Source organism: Aethalodelphis obliquidens, unplaced genomic scaffold, assembly GCF_003676395.1.
Source record: "Aethalodelphis obliquidens isolate GAN/ISIS:26980383/991018 unplaced genomic scaffold, ASM367639v1 scaffold48, whole genome shotgun sequence".
Classification (NCBI taxonomy): domain Eukaryota; kingdom Metazoa; phylum Chordata; class Mammalia; order Artiodactyla; family Delphinidae; genus Aethalodelphis; species Aethalodelphis obliquidens.
This window is the reverse complement of record NW_020837992.1, coordinates 8371709-8390159: the sequence shown is the minus strand read 5'-3', so window position 1 is coordinate 8390159 and position 18451 is coordinate 8371709. Positions and strand designations below refer to the sequence as shown.

General features: G+C 39.0%; 2 protein-coding genes across 8 annotated transcripts in view; one reads left to right on the top strand and one right to left on the bottom strand.

Annotated features, from left to right (window-relative positions):
- DTL (denticleless E3 ubiquitin protein ligase adapter) overlaps window positions 1–981 on the bottom strand; it is a 40075-nt gene extending 39094 nt beyond the window's left edge. For 3 of the 6 annotated variants that reach the window (XR_003427976.1, XM_027082930.1, XM_027082929.1), the window contains exon 1: window positions 720–897. Coding sequence is in view for 4 of the 6 variants with exons in the window: in XM_027082930.1 (XP_026938731.1) it covers window positions 720–771 (52 nt within the window). In the remaining 2 variants the exon portion in view is untranslated. Of the gene's footprint in view, window positions 1–719 lie in introns of all 6 variants that reach the window. The other 3 variants (XR_003427975.1, XM_027082933.1, XM_027082932.1) reach the window with 2 other exon arrangements.
- A 126-nt stretch (window positions 982–1107) lies between these two features.
- Window positions 1108–18451, top strand: part of INTS7 (integrator complex subunit 7) — a 91394-nt gene continuing 74050 nt past the window's right edge. Inside the window, exons 1-5 of one of the 2 annotated variants that reach the window (XM_027082928.1) lie at window positions 1208–1319; window positions 5195–5323; window positions 12590–12719; window positions 13893–14039; window positions 15172–15309. In XM_027082928.1, coding sequence (XP_026938729.1) covers window positions 5314–5323; window positions 12590–12719; window positions 13893–14039; window positions 15172–15309 — 425 coding nt within the window. In that variant the 5' untranslated portion in view covers window positions 1208–1319; window positions 5195–5313. Of the gene's footprint in view, window positions 1320–5194; window positions 5324–12589; window positions 12720–13892; window positions 14040–15171; window positions 15310–18451 lie in introns of both variants that reach the window. The other variant, XM_027082927.1, reaches the window with a different exon arrangement.

Here is an 18451-nt window from a genome sequence, read left to right as displayed (position 1 = left end):
GTTATCTATACACTAACATGGAAGTATTTCCTAGTTTTACCGTTAAAGAAACAAAACATTTTTATCCCATCTCTGTAAATAACAATACTTATTACCTCTGGCATTGAAGAACATTTGGAATAAAATACTTCAGTCTATTAGTAATGGTCATTTCTGGGAAATGTACTTATGGGCATTTTTCGCTCTATAACTACGAGTTTTTATGCTCATGTATTAATCAGGAGGAAAAAATTCTGACCATGCTAGAAGCAGATGTTCTGTCTTCTCTGCTTGACTGAGTTCCTTAACAGCGGGTCATAGTCACTGTTATATATAGCAGAGTAGGGCTCACTAAGGTTCCACAACAAATGAATGAATTAATCAATGAATACGAGTCTTGACGATCTCACATAGCTGTTGAGAAAACCACACATACTCCCATGAACGCGTTTTCCAGTTAATGTGCAAAACAGACATAGCCGTAATGGAGGCCAGTTAACTCAGCGTCCCTCCCTCCGTCAGCCTACACTACAATTGAAAAAATCCCGATTACGACTAAAAGTGTCTCGAGAGCACGAAAGTGCAGCTTTCTTCAGTACTCTTCGCTAACACGAACTCGCTCTGCCTGTGGGAGAACTCGGCGGCTGGGAAACAGAACTGGAGTCGGCGTTGGTCCGAGGTGTTGTTCGGGGGGAGGTGAATCCCGCCGGCAACAGGCAGCGGTTAGGGCCGTTACTCACCATTTCTCGGGACGCCAAACTGGGGCTGGCGGAGTACCGAATTGAAGAGCATCTGGGCCGGAGGAAAACTTTCAACTGAGAGAAAAGCCGTGGAAATGCCCCCAGATTCAGCAGAAATCTTATGTGGCGTCCCTTAGAACACGACTAGTTATTGCCTCCAACTCCCGCCACCGTAAGCCCCGGCCACCAAACTCCCCGCCAAACTGACGTCACGCCCTCTGATTGGCTCCCGCCGCGGCGTCCGGGCGCGTCCGAGTCACTTCCCCCTTCGAATCCCCGCCTCCTTTTCTCCCAGCCGCGGGAACCTGGAGTTCCTGAGCTCCCTGAGCGCCTGCGCGGGGGGCCGCAGAGGCGCTGGCGAACGGCGGGGAGACCAGAGCGCATGCGTAACACGGCTTGACAGAGCGCGGAGGAAAAATCCGCGAGAAGGTGGTGGAAGAAGATGGCGGTGCTGGGGAAGAGTTTGCAATCTTTCTAAATAGGCTAGTCGAGTAACTGTTCGGGTCATGGCGTCAAACTCAACTAAGTCTTTTCTGGCAGATGCCGGCTATGGCGAACAGGAGCTGGATGCTAACTCTGCCCTTATGGAATTAGACAAAGGTATTCGAAAGAGCGGGCTGAGCGGGTGAAACGCATGTGGGGGGAAGTGGCGCCCCCAGGCGGTGGTAGCCTCGTGAGAAGCCGGGAAGGCGCATGCGCCTATCTTCCCTGGGCGGGGGCGGGCGCTGGCGCCAGTGCTTTTGGTGAGTCCAGGGCTTTTGCCGCTTTGCGAGATTGCCGGGAAATTGCAGCGTTGTTAGGTTGGCCTCGTACAGGTGAAAAAGTAGCGAGTGGGGGCCGTTTTGACCACTTGAGGGCACAGTCTCCCGATTTTCCAAGCAGTTTCTAAAAACGATAAATTGAAATTGTGAAATTATTTTTCAGTATGTTCAGTTGAGACCAGGTCTTCACCAAGGGTGCTGAATAATAATCTTGCACCGACTTATAACGATTCATTTAATTTCTGTAATTCTTACCTGCCGGTTATTAGGCAGGTTAAAAATAGGGCCAAGACCATCCGAAAATCAGAGCCCCTGCTCATTCTCTGCAGACGGATTCCACGAGTTCTATTTCCTTACGGGAGTTGGAGTGGTGGGAGCTTGGTGTAGTAGTAGGAGCTTTGGATAGACTGAGTTGAATTCTTATATCGTTCATTTTATGATCCTGGACAGGTCACCTAAGTTAACCTAACCTTGTTTTTTTTCTGTGCAAAGTGGGTAAAGTACCATTGAGCTAGCAAGATTGTTGTAAATATTGTGATATAATGGTATGCAAAAGAAGTCTTTATTAAATGCAAAAGAGATTTGCCTTCTTTCTTAGATATGGATATGGGAGGCATGGGCAGATACTTGTCGGTAAAGAACTGAAGTATTAAAATGAAACCTTTGTTTTCAGTGTACTTAAATGATTTTTATTGAATGGGGGAACCATTTTGTCACCTGGTATGCAGTTAATTTTTAATTAACTACAACCAGTGTGTAATATATTAAGAACTAGAGGTTAGAAGGATTTTTCTTAAAGTCCACTTTGAGCCACTTCCCAGCTCTCCGACTTGGACACTATCTTATACTTTTTGGGGACTCTTTATTTTGTTTGTTTTTTAACCTGTAAACATTTACAGCAGGTTCGTCTAGATAAGAGTTTCTCAGACTTTTTAAAAAAGCTTTTAACTCCTTTTGATCAACATAAAAATGCCACAGCACTCCAATGAGATATTCCTTTGGTTGAGTCACAGTATCCTTAGTGCAGGTCCATCAGCCAAGAAAATGATGTTGAGCTTTGATTTCTCAACAAATCTATGAGGACTTTTCCCTCTAAAATATAAAGTCATAACATTAAATGTGGTTTTTTTTATAAATTTTATTTTTTTAATTTATTTTTTGTAGTTGAAGTATAGTTGATTTACAATGTTGTGTTAGTTTCAGGTGTACAGTAAAGTGATTCAGTTATACATATACATGTTATCTATTCGTTTTCGGATTCTTTTCCTTTATGGGTTATTATAAAGTATTGAGTATAGTTCCCTGTGCATTCTTTCTTTTTTAAAAAAAATTAATTAATTAATTTACTTTTTGGCTGTGTTGGGTCTTCGTTTCTGTGCGAGGGCTTTCTCTAGTTGTGGCAAGCAGGGGCCACTCTTCATTGCGGTGCGCGGGCCTCTCACTATCGCGGCCTCTCTTGTTGCATAGCACAGGCTCCAGACGCACAGGCTCAGTAGTTGTGGCTCACGGGCCTAGTTGCTCCGCGGCATGTGAGATCTTCCCAGACCAGGGTTCGAACCCATGTCCCCTGCATTAGCAGGCAGATTCTCAACCACTGCGCCACCAGGGAAGCCCCTAAATGTGTTTTTTATACACTACATAATCTTTCCCTCCCCATTCTGATATTTCCTTCCTTATTACCTTCTTAAGAGTTGCAGGTCTGGATATCTAATATTCCTACTAATTCTGTAAAGACATTTTCTACCACTGTGGTCCAGGTGGACTCATCCCATAATGACAGTAGAGCAGTGGTGTGGAACAGAATTGGGATGGGACTTTGAAGAAATGAGAAATCTAGAATTGTTTAATTCCGAAAAACTTGAAGTTGTAGTAAGAAAAAATATAACACAATTTTTCCTTCTTAAAAATTGAAATAGGAATATTTCAGATCTGTAAGAAATATATAGGTGGCTATTGAGTGTAAACCAGGTGTCTGTCCTAGATACTAAGTGATGGTGTTAAATCCTCCCAGCAGTGCCTTGGGTGAGTATTTTACAGGTAGAATTTGATGTGGGGTTACTTGAATGCATGGATGCTCCACAGATACTGAGGGACTACTGTAGTGAGGAGGCAATTGTATCAATAGCAATCCAGGGAAAAGTGGCTTGGGCCAGGGTGGTTACAGTGAGGCTGTGTGAAGTGCTGAGATTCTGTATATATTTTGAAGGTATAGCCAACAAGAGTAGCTAATGAATTGGATGAGAATGTGAGAGTTAAGTAGTCAGGAGAAACGCAGAGGTTTTTGGTCTGAGCTCCTGGAAGTATGTATTGCCAGCTACTGAGTGGATGAAAATCAGATCAGTCTGAGACTGTTAAATTTGAGATGTCTCTTAGACATCCAGCTGGAGATGTTGGGTAGGCAGTTAGATATACAGATGTGATACTTGAACTACATTATAAAGAAGTATCTGTAGCACTAGTGTCAAGAAATACACTTGGGAAATGGTGCCATTTATAACCTGTTATATGTTTATAACCATTGCACTTTGTTCCGAGCGTTTTGAGCAAGCATGGCAGTAAGCAACTTGTTTCTGATCTGTCTAGGAATAAATGGACGGTCTTTTTTTTTTTTTTTTTTGCGGTACACGGTCCTCTCACTGTTGTGGCCTCTCCCATTGCGGAGCACAGGCTCTGGACGCGCAGCCTCCGCGGCCATGGCTCGTGGGCCCAGCCGCTCCGTGGCATGTGGGATCTTCCCAGACCGGGGCACGAACCCGTGTCCCCTGCATTGGCAGGCGGATTCTCAACCACTGCGCCACCAGGGAAGTCCATGGATGCTCTTTTAAAGCTGACTTAACTCTGTTCATTTAGGATGTAGTTAGTAACACAGAAAAATCATCCTTTATATAATAGCCATTAAGTCATTCAACAAATATTTACTGATCATCTACACTGTGTTAGGCACTCAGACTTGGGGCTATATTAGTGAACAAAACAGCTTTAAGAAGCTCACATGAGGCAGACAGGGCTAGATCAAATATGGCTTTGTTAGGACAAGAAGTTTGGATTTATGCAAAGTGCATTGGGAAAACATTGAAAGTTTTTAAGCAGAGGACTGACATGGATTGGTTTACATTTTTGAAGGTCACTTTAGCTCCTATGTAGAGGTCATTTTGCCTTCCCTTTTTAAAAGTTTTAAGCTGATAACCATGCTGCCTGAGCTGTGAAGACAGCAAAGTGTCAAATCAAGTATAACTTATGTATATATGACACATTTCATAATCAATCATTTCTATAATATAGGCATTACAAAGGACATATCTCCCATAATTTACTCAGTGTAACTTTCACTAATGTAACTTCTACACTGTCAGTCTAAAGATTTTTAAGTCAGCTGATGGGAAGTTGTCCCAGTGATTTAGGAAAACTTATGCAAGATCTCCTTCACCCTGGGTGAAAAGGAGAGTCTACCTTAAATGACGTCACTCAGCCTATCTGCTTTCTGTAAGGTTGGCCTTGTGGGGGGGATGAGATCCAAGAGCAATGGGGAAGAGAGTGGTTTCCCTTTCTTGCACCTGGGCAATGAGAAGGAAGGAAATGTAGGGGGTGGAGTTGCTGTCTGAGGTGTTGGTGAACTTAATGTTGCATGGAAAACTTGATGGTATGTTCAATGAAAAAGTTAATTATGAAATAGGAAATTGATGTAAATCAGGACAACTGTCTGTTTTCCCTTAGATGCTGTCACTTCACCTATGTTCCAAAACATCTGAATTCTCAGACTCTGGAAGAGACCACAGGTTGCTTTTACTCTGTCCATATTGGTACAGATGTAGTTGGTATTGTGATAAACAAATATGAGGCCCTGTGAGTATCCCCATATCCCCTACTAAAGAGGGAGGTCTCTGCAGCCAAGTTTGTACCAAGTGACTAATTCCAGGCCATAAGTGATTCAGAAGTGGACATGTGACCCACACTGAGTCAATCAAATTCTTTCTCTTGAGAATCTGTACTACCAGACCAAACTTAGTGTGGCAGTATTGAGAAGTGGACCTGTAAGATCATGTAGAATTAAGGTCAGACTCTTAACTCAAAGCCACATAAAAACCAGCATTATAAAGGACTGATTCTTAAAGCCTGGCTGGTGATCCTTTGATGGACTATGAACTGATCCAAAAATCCAAGGCCCTTCTTTAGTTCTTACTGAAATCCATAGACTCATTTTTACATATGGCTAAAAGCTATTATCTTGTAACTTACAAAGTAAGTTATTAAATATTCCTAAAAGTTGGTATTCATAAAAATAATTTGTTTATGATTCTAAATCAGTATTTGTGCATATTGCACAATATTGCATACTTTCTCACCATGTATATTTACAGATTCTAAAGTTTGGGGGAAGGATGCTTTATTATTATTGCATCATCAGTTGAATTGACTATCCTATTAGTTGTTTTTATTCTTGCTTTTTAAATATAATTTACTGAGATGTTACCATGATCAGTTTACTAAGCTGTTGTGAGATTGCCTTGGTATAATGTGTGGTGCATACTTGCGTTTGTATTTCTCCCCTCCCCACCTCATTTTTAATGAATAGACTTTAAGATGTTATGGTTTAAGATGTTAGGGTATTAGGGTTCCATTTTGAATCATTCTCACCCTTTAGCTAAAGCAAATGTATACAACAAATTCTCCTAAAATGTGCTTGTGTAGTAGTGTGTATTAGCAGTGTTCTTTGTAGTGGATATTAGTCATATTGGTGGTCACTTAGCATCTTGTGAACATTCTATGCTTGAGGAATGGCCCACACCACAAGCACTGTCTCATCAAGGTGGAAGCAAAAGCTCACTTTCCTAGTTTCCCTTTTAAGAGTGCAGGAGAGAATTCCCTGGCAGTCCAGTGGTTAGGACTCCACGCCCTCACTGCCAAGGGCCCAGGTTCAATCCTTGGTTGGGGAACTAAGATCCCCACAAGCGGTGCGGCCAAAAAAAAAAGCACAGGATGTGAACTAGGCTCTGCCAATCAGACAAATCTCCTCCAGGCTCTGTGATTTAGTTTAGAGATGCAAGAAGGCAGAGTTGAAGAGTATTTGCAGTTTCCTTGGCAGCAGCAGTGGCTGCAGTGTCCATAGTGTACAGTAGTAGCAGCAATGGCTACTACATTCCTAGATGATAGGAGAGCTAATTCTAGCATCTGGTGCTTCCCAGCAACAATAGTTTACCTCATCTAATCAGCTTGGCAGTGTGGAGTTAGGTGTTCTTAGGAGTTTTGCCTTGAAACTTCTTATTACTTTAATAAACACTCAATAAAAACTCATTTCCTGCCTAATCATCAGAGTTAGCTTCTGTTGCTTGCAGCTAAGAACTCTGACTGATACATGCTACCTAGCAATGTATGCTGTTTTGAAAACTTGATTGATGTATCACAAATCCCAAGTTTACCATAATTTATGTTATTTCTCTTCAATTCCTTGGAATTTTTCATCCCTCAGAATTATACCACTCTGAAATCCCATTCAGGTATCTCTTCTTTAATCTTAACCTCTGTCCTCTAGTTGCTTGCTAGAAATGCATTTTAGCATAATAATTAGGACCAGATTGCCAGGATTTGAATTCCATCTCTGCCATTTATTAGCTGTTGTTTCTTAGGCAAGTCGCTTAACTATTCTTTACCTGTGTCCTCATGTTTAAAATGGGAATTATTGAATAATACCTAACTTCTGTGAGTATAGTGAGAGCTTAATACATGTAAAATGCTTACTAGAGTATCTGGCACAGAATAAGCACTTAATATGCATCATCATCATCATGATGATTAACTGCTACTTTAACATTCTTTATTTCATTCAGACCTCAGTATACTTACCTCTCTACTTCCCTTACCTCTCAATCCCTTTGTGTTTTTACTTCTTTATCCAGCTTAGATTTTATGGTCCCTCATTTCATTAATTTCATTAAGTTTCTTACCAGTACTTTAAATTCTCATCCAAGGTTCTATTTTAGTCATGTGTGCCCAAAGGCAGCCAAAAATTGCTGGAGAAAGTCATACAACTTGGTATGTGGCTTTTATCAGAAATGACACAAACCCAAACTGGCCTTCAACACAGACCCGCAATACTACAATGTTTCTTTCTTTAGTCAGGATTCTCCCACCTTCTTTAGTAACATTTCAGGTCTTTAAATTTTCAAAAAAAAACCCCAAACCCCAGAAATCCTGGGTTTTATGTGGAATCTCATTTCATTTTTAATATTTGACAATGAATTCAAAACCTTTGAAAACATTGTATCATAAAGTTACTCTTAGGGCCAGATTCAGCAGCCTACTAGTTTTCAGTCAAATAAGATTAAGTGGCAGAGGATAGCTTGAGGATCTACTCGCCTACCTTCACAAAACAGCTAACTAGATGCGTGGGCCCCCACTGTAGAGATTTGGTAGGTTGGAGAGGAACCCTAGCATAGACATTTTTGAAAAATTTCACAAATGTTTCTGATGCAGAATCAGACCTGATAAACCACTAGCGTAGCAAAATGTTCTGCACATTTTAAATGAGAAATACGTTTAGAATAATGAATTTCATTGCTGCCAAATGGATTTTGACTGAATAAGCAATTTATGGACAACTTATTTTAGTTCTTCCTAGTCTACCTGCATGTTGCAACTAAGTTGAGCACTGTTTAACTCCAGGCACTGAAAAGGAAGAGATCTCTGTTGCTTTGGTGGGAGAATAAAAAGTAAAATGTAGAAACAGCAATCACATCCTTCCACAGTGGGTCTTACGGTGGCATTCTTATGATCATTGGTCTTCTGATCAGGGTATTTTTCCTCAGATTTGTTGTAGCTAGCAACAGAAGTACAGTGAATAACCTCTTAAACCCCTCTAAGAATAAGATCTGCTTGTGCTGAGCTGCTATTTTCAGGTGCTTGGCTTATACTGGAGTTGGAATTGGCCTAGAGCAAGCAAGCTGGGTACCATACTGCCCCAGCCTAGGATTGTTGCTGCACTGCAGGCCTTAATGCACTTCTCTCTTCTCTTGTACCCTAGCTTCTGACCTTCTGAGCCAGCCTAGCTTCTCATTTCCTCTCTCATAAAACTCATATCAGAAAATAAGCGAGACATTTACTATTCTTTAGCTCATGTACCCTGATGGGTCTATTATGGGAATGAGGGTCTACTTTATCTTAAAGAAATAAAATTTGACCACACTAGAGAAATCAAAACCTTTCTTTGACCAGATGCAAAATTATCTTTGGTACATTTTAAATCAGCATGTTTAAGTAAATGATTTGGTCTTTGGTTCCGTTTTTAAAGGGAAGGTAAAGTGGATCATATTCTGTTGAGGAGACTCCCTGTATGTAGACCACTTCCTACTTTACCTTTTTCATTCCAACCAAGGTTAATTTATTACAAACAGAACTTTACTATCCTTTGTATCACTCAACTCTTGAGAGAGAGAAGAGAAGGAAACAAGTCCAATTACTGTGGGTTCTCCCAGCATTCCCTTCCCCCAGCACACGTACATAAGCACACATCTCTTCCTTCTCTGTTCTCACACCTCCATCCTCACACTTGCCTTTCTTTTTCTCCCCTTCCCTTGTGTCCTTCAGTGCCCTATCTGTGTGTCCCTTGACCCCTTTTTCAAGGATACAGGAGCCATTGCCAGTAACCTACAGTGTCTCTGTTGGTACTGTGCATTTAGTGGGAAGAAGACTCCTAGATCTTCTAGTGGCAGTTCTTGTGTGTATGGAAGTTGGTGGGTGAGGGGTGTAGGGAGAAGGGAGCAGACAAAGAAGGGGTATGTTCTAAATATCTCAGTTAGAGTTAATTTTGAATTAATTTTCCCAGAGGAACTTTTATTGTAAGTGGTTATTAGATTATGGAGTACTATGAGTACTGATAGTGCTATATTTTTTCCTATGAGGAAATATTTTCCAAGTACCAAATAACTAACATGAGTGTACCTATAGAACTTAACTCATTAGGAAGTTGTAGAAATTGCATGTGCAGATTTACTTTGTGGTTGTCTTATGTATTGGAACAAAGTAGCAACCAGTAAAGAGCCCTCTGTCAACTGGGGGAAAACCACACAATATAAGAGCTGTGATTTGAGTTTTATTCAGTGTCTTACTGAGGACTATAGCCTTGGCGACAGCCTTCCAGATAGCTCTGAGGAACTGCTCTGAAGAGGCAGAGGGAGAGGTCAGTATACATGTGATTTTGTCTAAGGAGTATGTGCAATCCAACATATGTCTCGGTAGAAGGTTACTGCTAGTCACAAGGAACAGATATCTCAGTTAATGATTTTAGTGCTTTTCTAAGTGTGGGAAGATGCGAGAATCTGGGTTCATAAAATTTTTTTTTTCCTGAAATATAACTATCTAAGGGCCTGTTTTGCCTGTTTTCCCTAAAGCGCAGAGTGCCTCATCTTGTTCTTTGTCCTAAATTCCTTTCAGGTGTGCTGTAGGTCAGCGACTTAATCTTTGTAGAACTGAATGGCAAGTGACATTCCTTGTTTTACACCTCAGACAAACATTTCCTTTGTCATTTTTTAACAGTGAACAAACTTTACTGAACAGAGATGTTCTAGGGCACTTACTCTTGTGCAGATATAATCAGCATTTTGTAAATGGCAAAATACTAAAAGAAAAATATTTGAAGGTGATACTGTTAATTCCATATCAAGATACTCATTCTTAATGAATTTTTTTAAGGATTGAATATTAACTCCTTTTATTTGTTGGAGTTTTAAAAAAATCAGATTCATTGAGGGAATTCCCTGACGGTCCAGTGGTTAGGACCCGGCGCTTTCACTGCTGAGGGCCCAGGTTCAACCCCTGTTTGGGGAAATAAGATTGCACAAGCTGTGTGAGGTGTGGGGAAAAAAAAAATCAGATTTCATTGAGGTATAATTTGTATATAATAAAATCCACCAAATGTATGCAGTCATGAAACCACTACCTAGAACAATTCTTTCACCCCCAGAACTTGCCCTGTGCCCCTTTGTGGTCAGTTCTCTTTCTTTAGCTTCTGGCAACCACTTTCTGCTTTCTATTCCCATAGTTTTGCCTTTTCCAGAATGTCATATACAGTAGTCTTTTGGGACTGACTTCTTGCACTTAGCATAATGATTTTGAGATCCACCCATGTTGTTGTATCAGTAATTGGTTTCTTTTTATTGCTGAGTATGAGTCCATTGTATGGACCACAGTTTGTTTATTCATTCACCAGTTGATAGACTGGGTTGGGTTGTTTCCAGTTTGGGGCTATTACGCATTAAGCTGCTGTGAACCTTTGCATACAGATCTTTGTATGGACAGATGTTTTCAATTCACTTAGGTAAATATTTGGAAGTAAGATTGCTGAGTGTATAATAAGTGTATATTTACCTTGGTAAGAAATGACCAAACTGTTTTCCAAAGAACTGTATAGTTTTGCATTTCCACCAAAAATGTATGAGAGTTTTAGTTGCTCCATATCCTCTTAGCACTTGGTATTGTCGGTCTTCTTTGCCATTCTAATGGATGTGTAGTGGTGTCTTACTGTGGTTTTTAATTTACATTTCATGGATGACTAACAATGATAAGCATCTGTTCATGTGCTTATGTTTGCCATCCTTATTTCCCCTTTAGTGAAATTTCTCTTCAAATCTTGCCCATTAAAAAAAATTAAGTTTTCTTTTTATTGAGATATAAGAACTGGGCTTCCCTGGTGGCGCAGTGCTTGAGAGTCTGCCTGCCGATGCAGGGGACACAGGTTCATGCCCTGGTCCGGGAAGATCCCACGTGCTGCGGACCAGCTGGGCCCGTGAGCCATGGCCTCTGAGCCTACGCGTCCGGAGCCTGTGCTCTGCAATGGGAGAGGCCACAACAGTGAGAGGCCGCATACTGCAAAAAAAAAAAAAAAAAAACCGTGAGATATAAGAACTATGGATAAAGTCCTTTATCAGATACATGTTCTATAAATACTTTCTTCCAGTATGTGGCTTGTTTTTTTATTCTCTTAACAGTATATTTTGAAGAGAAGTTTTTTGTTTTAATAAATTTATTTATTTATTTATTTTTGGCTGCATTGGGTCTTCGTTGCTGCGCACGGGCTTTCTCTAGTTGCAGCAAGTGGGGGCTACTGTTCATTGCGGTGTGCGGGCTTCTCATTGCGGTGGCTTCTCTTGTTGTGGAGCATGGGCTCTAGGTGCGCAGGCTTTAGTAGTTGTGGCACGCGGGCCCAGTAGTTGTGGCTTGCGGGCTCTAGAGCTCAGGCTCAGTAGTTGTGGCACGCGGGCTTAGTTGCTCCGCAGCATGTGGGATCTTCCCGGACCAGGGCTCGAACCCGTGTCCCCTGCATTGGCAGGCGGGTTCCTAACCACTGTGCCACTAGGGCCACCAGGGAAGCCGAAGAGCAGAAGTTTTTAATTTTGATAGAATTTAACTTATCACTTTTTAATTTTATGATGTTTTTAATCTAAAAACTCCACTTTTTTTTTTATCTAAGAATTCTTTGCTTAACCTAAGCTTATAAAGATTTCCTCTGTATTTTCTTCTATATAATTTATAATTTTAGCTCTTACATTTAGGTCTATGATTCATTTTGAGTTAATTTTTGTATATGGTGCAAATTAAGGATTGAGTTTCTCTTTTTCTTTTCTTTTTTTAAATTTCCCTTCTGATTTCTTCTTTCACCCTTTCACTTCTTTCAGTGATTCATCTTATTGGTTATTTATAAGTGTGTTGCTTAATTTCCAAATATTTGGGCATTTTTAAATATTTTTCTCTTACTGATTTTTAATTTAATTCCATTATGGTCAGAGAACATACATAGTATGATTTCAGTCCTTTTAAATTTGTTGAGGTTTACTTATGGCCCCAAATATTTTATCAACTCAATCTTTTTTAAAAAATAGTTTCTTTTTCATTATTCTATATCTAAAAGTGACACTTTACCAAATTACTATTTCATATGCCATTTTTATTTTTGAAAAGCTAATGAGTTACAATTGTACTTTACTTAATTGTTAAGAATGATTATTACTTTACTGTGTAAATAATTTTACTCTGTAATACTGTGTTGATATTTGCTATTTTTGCCTTATCGTAGCCACAAATTTGTAAACTGTTCTTCCCTTTTTATGCTCTTCATAGGTCTAAGATCTGGCAAACTTGGTGAACAGTGTGAAGCAGTTGTCCGCTTTCCCAGGCTCTTTCAGAAGTATCCATTTCCCATTCTCATCAATTCTGCTTTCCTAAAGTTAGCTGATGTTTTCAGAGTTGGGTAAGTCTTTTTAAGGCCTTGGTGTCCTAAAGCACATTGTTCATATTTCTTTATTTTATATTGTGGTCTGTATTCTTTTTGGCTTTTAGGACTTCCACATGGTTCATTACCATTCTAATGGATGCACATGGCAATTTGCAACAAATTTTGGTGTGAAATTTAATGGCATTTTAAGCAAAAGTGAAGGATATAAGTCAGAGAGTACTTATTTCTTTGGGGGACAGGATAATTCAAAATTAAGACAACCTTAATATATTATTGTATATTTCAGAAATATCTGTGGCTTTGTGCAGATAGTTTGGAGAAGTTTCTGATTTAACTGTTTATTTTATAACATGAAATGACATGTTACATGAGATTATGGGTCACTGTGAAGTGCCTGAAACATGTAAGCAAGCACTGAATATACACCTATTTTTTTCCCTCTGCCATTCCCTGTGCCACTTCTTTCCACCCTTCTCCATGCATTCGTGTGCTTATACACACACCAAATCAGACTTGGAGAAATGATGTTGTAGAATTAGCTTGAGAGGAAGATGACCATCTCCTTGGTTATAATATGACTGAGGAGATTGAGTTTGGGGTCCAGGGCTTCTCTTTCTGTTACTACTGTTTTGGTGCCTTGCAGTAGGACTGCAGGCTTTGCTAACTGCTTATGCTTAGTACTCATCTCATGTACAGTTGGCCCTCTGCAGCTAAACATTCTGCATCCATGGGTTCTACCAACCATGGGTCAAAAATATTTGGAAAAAAAATTCCAGAAAGTTCCAAAAAGCAAAACTTGAGTTTGCCACACATTGGCAACTATTTACATTGTATTTACATTGATTTATATAGCATTTATATTGTATTAGGTATTGTAAATAATCTAGAGATGATTTAAAAGTGTGTGGGAGGATGTGCAAATACTATGCCATTTTGTATAAGGGATTCGAGTCTCCAAGGGTTTTGGTATGGCAGGGGGTAGTCTGGAACCAGTCCCCCTCCCCACCATGGATATCACAGGATGACTGTACAGACTTTAACTCTTTCAGTGGTAAGACAGAGAATATTAAGATTGAAAAACATTGGCCTGTTGCTAAAATTTATTAATATCATTAGTGTTGCTTTGATTCCTAATTAAATATTACTTTATAAAGTGGTCTAATTTATTTTATCTGTGGTTTTTCATAGAAACAATTTCCTGAGGCTATGTGTTCTTAAAGTTACTCAACAAAGTGAGAAGCATTTGGAGAAGATTCTAAATGTGGATGAATTTGTGAAGAGGATTTTCTCTGTGATTCATAGTAATGATCCTGTAGCAAGAGCCATCACACTCCGGTATACTCTGTTATGCTAATGAGTCACCACAAGATTGTTTGAGTTGTGATTATATATCCCCAAAAGGCAATCTATTTACTTTTATCATTTTGAATATTAAGAATTTATTTTTATTTTTTCTACTAACAGTCACTGAGAAAATATGGTAACCATCCTAATCTGTAAATGCCTTGCAGCTAACCATCTATGATACTGTTTTGGTAACTTACGTTTGAAATATTTCTCTTCGTGGGTGGATGTTCTGATCTGATAACTCTAAGGTGAATGTGGCTTAGCCTCAGCTTATTTTGAACTTTTACCTTCCTGACCTTGTTCTACTGTTTCATGTCAGTTTTCTGTATTCATCCTTGGTTATGTGCTTGTTTTTGTATATGATAATTTATATTTGGACTCCTTGGAGAATGCCAGATATAACCATATTAGTTTCTTCAACCTTTTCTTTTCTTTCTTGGCATTAAAAAAATTTTTTTTTAAGTTTTGTTAGAATTTCATTTTGTAAGCCTTATATCCAGCTTGAACCAATATCCTCATTTTAGGTCTGTCATCTATGAAATTATATGCATAATTTTTGGATTGTTTGAAACTCACTTTCCTAAACTCTTCCTTCCTCAATTCTGATATGAGCCCCAGGGAGCATTCTCCTCTCTTCTCTTGATATTGAGGAGAGATTTGAAAATCATGATACAAGTAATCACTGATGTTGAAAAAAAGACTGGGAAGTCTTACTTTTTACTTTGCGGATCTGCTGAATAACAAAAGTATTGAACTCTTAATGCTTTGCTAAAATGGACTTCTTTATACAACATTGGAAAATTGATATTTTGATGCTTTAATAATTTAAAAGTTTCTTTTTCTGGGCTGTCTTTGGTACTCAGCATGTACTTCAAGGTGATTCTTAAAAGTTTTACTTGTGTTAAATAAGCCATGTTAGTTTTTCTGACATATTGAAGTATGGAAAAGTGTTTAGAATTTGAGTCACTGCTTGATTTCTAAAATTGATACTTTATTAACCTGAGATTTATGGAATGACCTGTAAACTTTAGTTTTGGTAATTTAGCTTTGCCTGTTTCTTCCTTTTCTGACCTTGAGCTTATTGTATTTCCATTCTTCTTGGGTTTCTCTGTTTGTGCAGGATGTTGGGAAGTCTGGCATCAATAATTCCTGAGAGGAAGAATGCTCATCATAGTATTCGTCAGAGTCTGGATTCACATGATAACGTAGAAGTTGAAGCTGCTGTTTTTGCTGCTGCTAACTTCTCTGCACAGTCAAAGTAAGCGTAGGCCTTTTATAATTTCGCTTTCCAGGAAGAGGTTTTGAAGGAATAACTCATCTGTGTATGTAAAACACTAAGGGATACAGAAAAATGTAAATTGCAAGGTGTATTTTCCAAGAGGGTTTCCGTCATGTTGGGAAAACAGGACTTAAATCCTTAAAACAGAAAAGTTAAGTACAGATGTTGGCATTAACTATAAATGAAATTAGAGTTTCCAGAAGGACAGAATCAGCATGGGATTAGAGTAGTTGGGGAAGGCTTCACGGGGGAGCAGAAGCTTTGTCTACTGAACAGCCTTCCCCAGACATACAGTCCTAATACTAAATTGCTGCTTTCTTACTGTCTTCTCAAGTTTAGCTTTTTGGCAGTAGAACTATGCACAGTTTGACAGAGACAGTAACTTGAGTTGAAACCAATTTTAATTTCTTTGGGATGTCATAGTCTACTATCTTACAAAACAGTATATCTGTGTGTGTGTGTGTGTGTGTGTGTGTGTGTGTGTGTGTGTATTTTTTTGATGAAATGTTGACCATAGTTTTATGACTGTGTTTGACTTGCTTGATTATCCTCTCTAAAAAATATATATTATTCCTTTTAGTGACTGATGGGGAAGTAGCATTGCTTTCTGGAGGACATTTTGGTAATATGTATTTTGCTTCAAACATGTAAATTCCTTTGACCTAGAAAATCCACTTATAAGAACTTATCCTAAGGAGTCAGCAATGTGTACTGATATTTACTTACAAGGATGCTAGTTATAGGGTTATCGTAACCAAAAAAATTAGTAACAACTTAAATTCCAACCAGTGTGCTAGTAAGATAGATATGACCGTACAACGAAATACTGTATCAGCTTTTGTAACGCATATATTTTAGAAATATATTTGGAAATAGGTTACATAATAGGTTATATGATATTATAGATTTATTTAAAAAACAAGTATTTATATTTATGGAATAGAAAAAAGACTAGAAAGATATATATCGAAGTATTATCTCTGGCTGGTAAGATGGTTATCTTATTTTTGTTTTCTTTTTTACAAATTTCTGTATATCCTGCTAGGAGCAAGTTTTGGTTTTATAATCAGATGACTATGAATTTTTTTTAATAAAAAGTAGCATTTACATTAAGAGCCTCTGCTAAATTTGGATAAGACTTGAAAGAGTTAATCACCAACAGTCTTCCTTTATATTTTATTAATACATCACATTCTTCTCTTCAGCTGCTCTTATGAAGCCTTCAGAATTTCAGGATTACTCATTGGAAAAGGAGATTAGAGAATAGAAAGCATATAGTCTTTAATTCACTGATCGAAAGTAGTAGGTGTGGCAATAATTGAGGAAGAGAAATATCTGAGTAAAGACAGTTCTTATTTGTGCTTTTGAAAGTTGGCATTTTTTTCTTATTGATGACCAGTAAACATTTAATAGTTTATGTAGAAGCAGTTTTTCACATACCAGCCTTCAATATGGTATACTTGTGATTTGTGATGTTTAAAAATACCAAATTAGTGCAATAGGAAAGTCTGAAGGACCTATCTAGATGTATCAGTGTGAATAAGCAAATACGTCTTTTTCAGATTAGCATTTACCTCTTCCCCCAGAAGTGATGACCTGGCTTGAGATCAAATATCTCAACCAATACGGATGGATTTTTATGTTAGTATCTCCATCAATTTTGGATCTTAAACAAATTAGAGAAACTGGCCAAAAAAGACCTTAAGAATTTATTTAATCCTGTTTCCACCTGTCTGCTACCACAACCACATGTGACTTGTTCTGAAAAAGGTTATAATTTTTAAGAGCTAGCCCCAGAGCAGGAGTTGCAAACCCAAATGCCTTCAGGGACCAGGGAGGCATTGTCAATGAGAGAAGTGACTTCACGTGATGACTGTGGTGAACCGAAGGGTGCACTCACCATCTAAAAGGAGTAGCCCCTTGGTACCAGTAGGTGGTAACAGTGCAGGAGTGTATGACCAATGGTGTGACATCGGAATTTGGGGGTGGGGGGTGGTGGGAAGAAGCTGGAGAATTGGATTATTCTGTTTATTTCACCATACAAGACTATATATTCTTAACATATTCTTTATGCTGACATTAAGAATTTAAAAAAATATTATTAGACCAAAAAAAAAGAAAAAAAGGAAAGAAAACTGCAGGCTTCTAACTTGCAGTTTATTGACCCTAGAGGAGTGTAACAGACTTTTAAACTTTGAGTTGTTATCAAAGTTATTATATAGTTAGTGGGACTTCCCTGGTGGTGCAGTGGTTGGGAGACCACCTGCCAACGCAAGGGACACGTGTTCGAGCCCTGGTCTGGGAAGATCCCACATGCCACGGAGCAACTGAGTCCATGCACCACAACTACTGAGCCTGCGCTCTAGAGCCCACGAGCCACAACTACTGAGTCCGCGCACCACGATTACTGAAGCCCATGCGCCTACAGCCTGTGCTCCACAGCAAGAGAAGCCACTGCAATGAGGAGCCTGCGCGCTGCAACAAAGAGTGGACCCCGCTCACTGCAACTAGAGAAAGCCCGAGCACAGCAGCAAAGACCCAACACAGCCAAAAATTAAAAAAAAAAAAAGATACTATTTAAAAAAAAGTTATTATATAGTTAGTGAAGAAATACTTAGTGAATATCCATCATGTCCAGACTCTATTCCAAGCACCAGGAATACAGAAGTGGAAAAGATGAATGACCTGTTGTGATGTAAACACAAAGTAGTTTCAGCTGCTCATTAATGTTATGGAAAAATAGAACAGTTCTGTCATTGTGATGATGACCTGAGTGAGCTGCTTAGGTAGAGTGATCAGGGAAGGCCTCACTGAGTAGGTGACATTTGAGCTGAAACTGGGTGCTGAAGAAGAGGCAGCAATCTAGAGGAAGGATATTCCAAGCAGAAGGAATAACAAGTACAGGAGCACTCTGAAATGTGAACAGGTCATCTATACATACCTAATACACCTTTTGCCTTATACCTGAAAGACATTTACAACTTACTTTTTCTTATCAAATGTGAGGCTGATATCAGAGCAGTAGTTTTGAAACTATTTGGTATCAGAATCCCTTTACACTCTTCAAACATTATTGAAGTCCTCAAAGAGCTTTTTTTGTTTATATGGATTATTATATCAA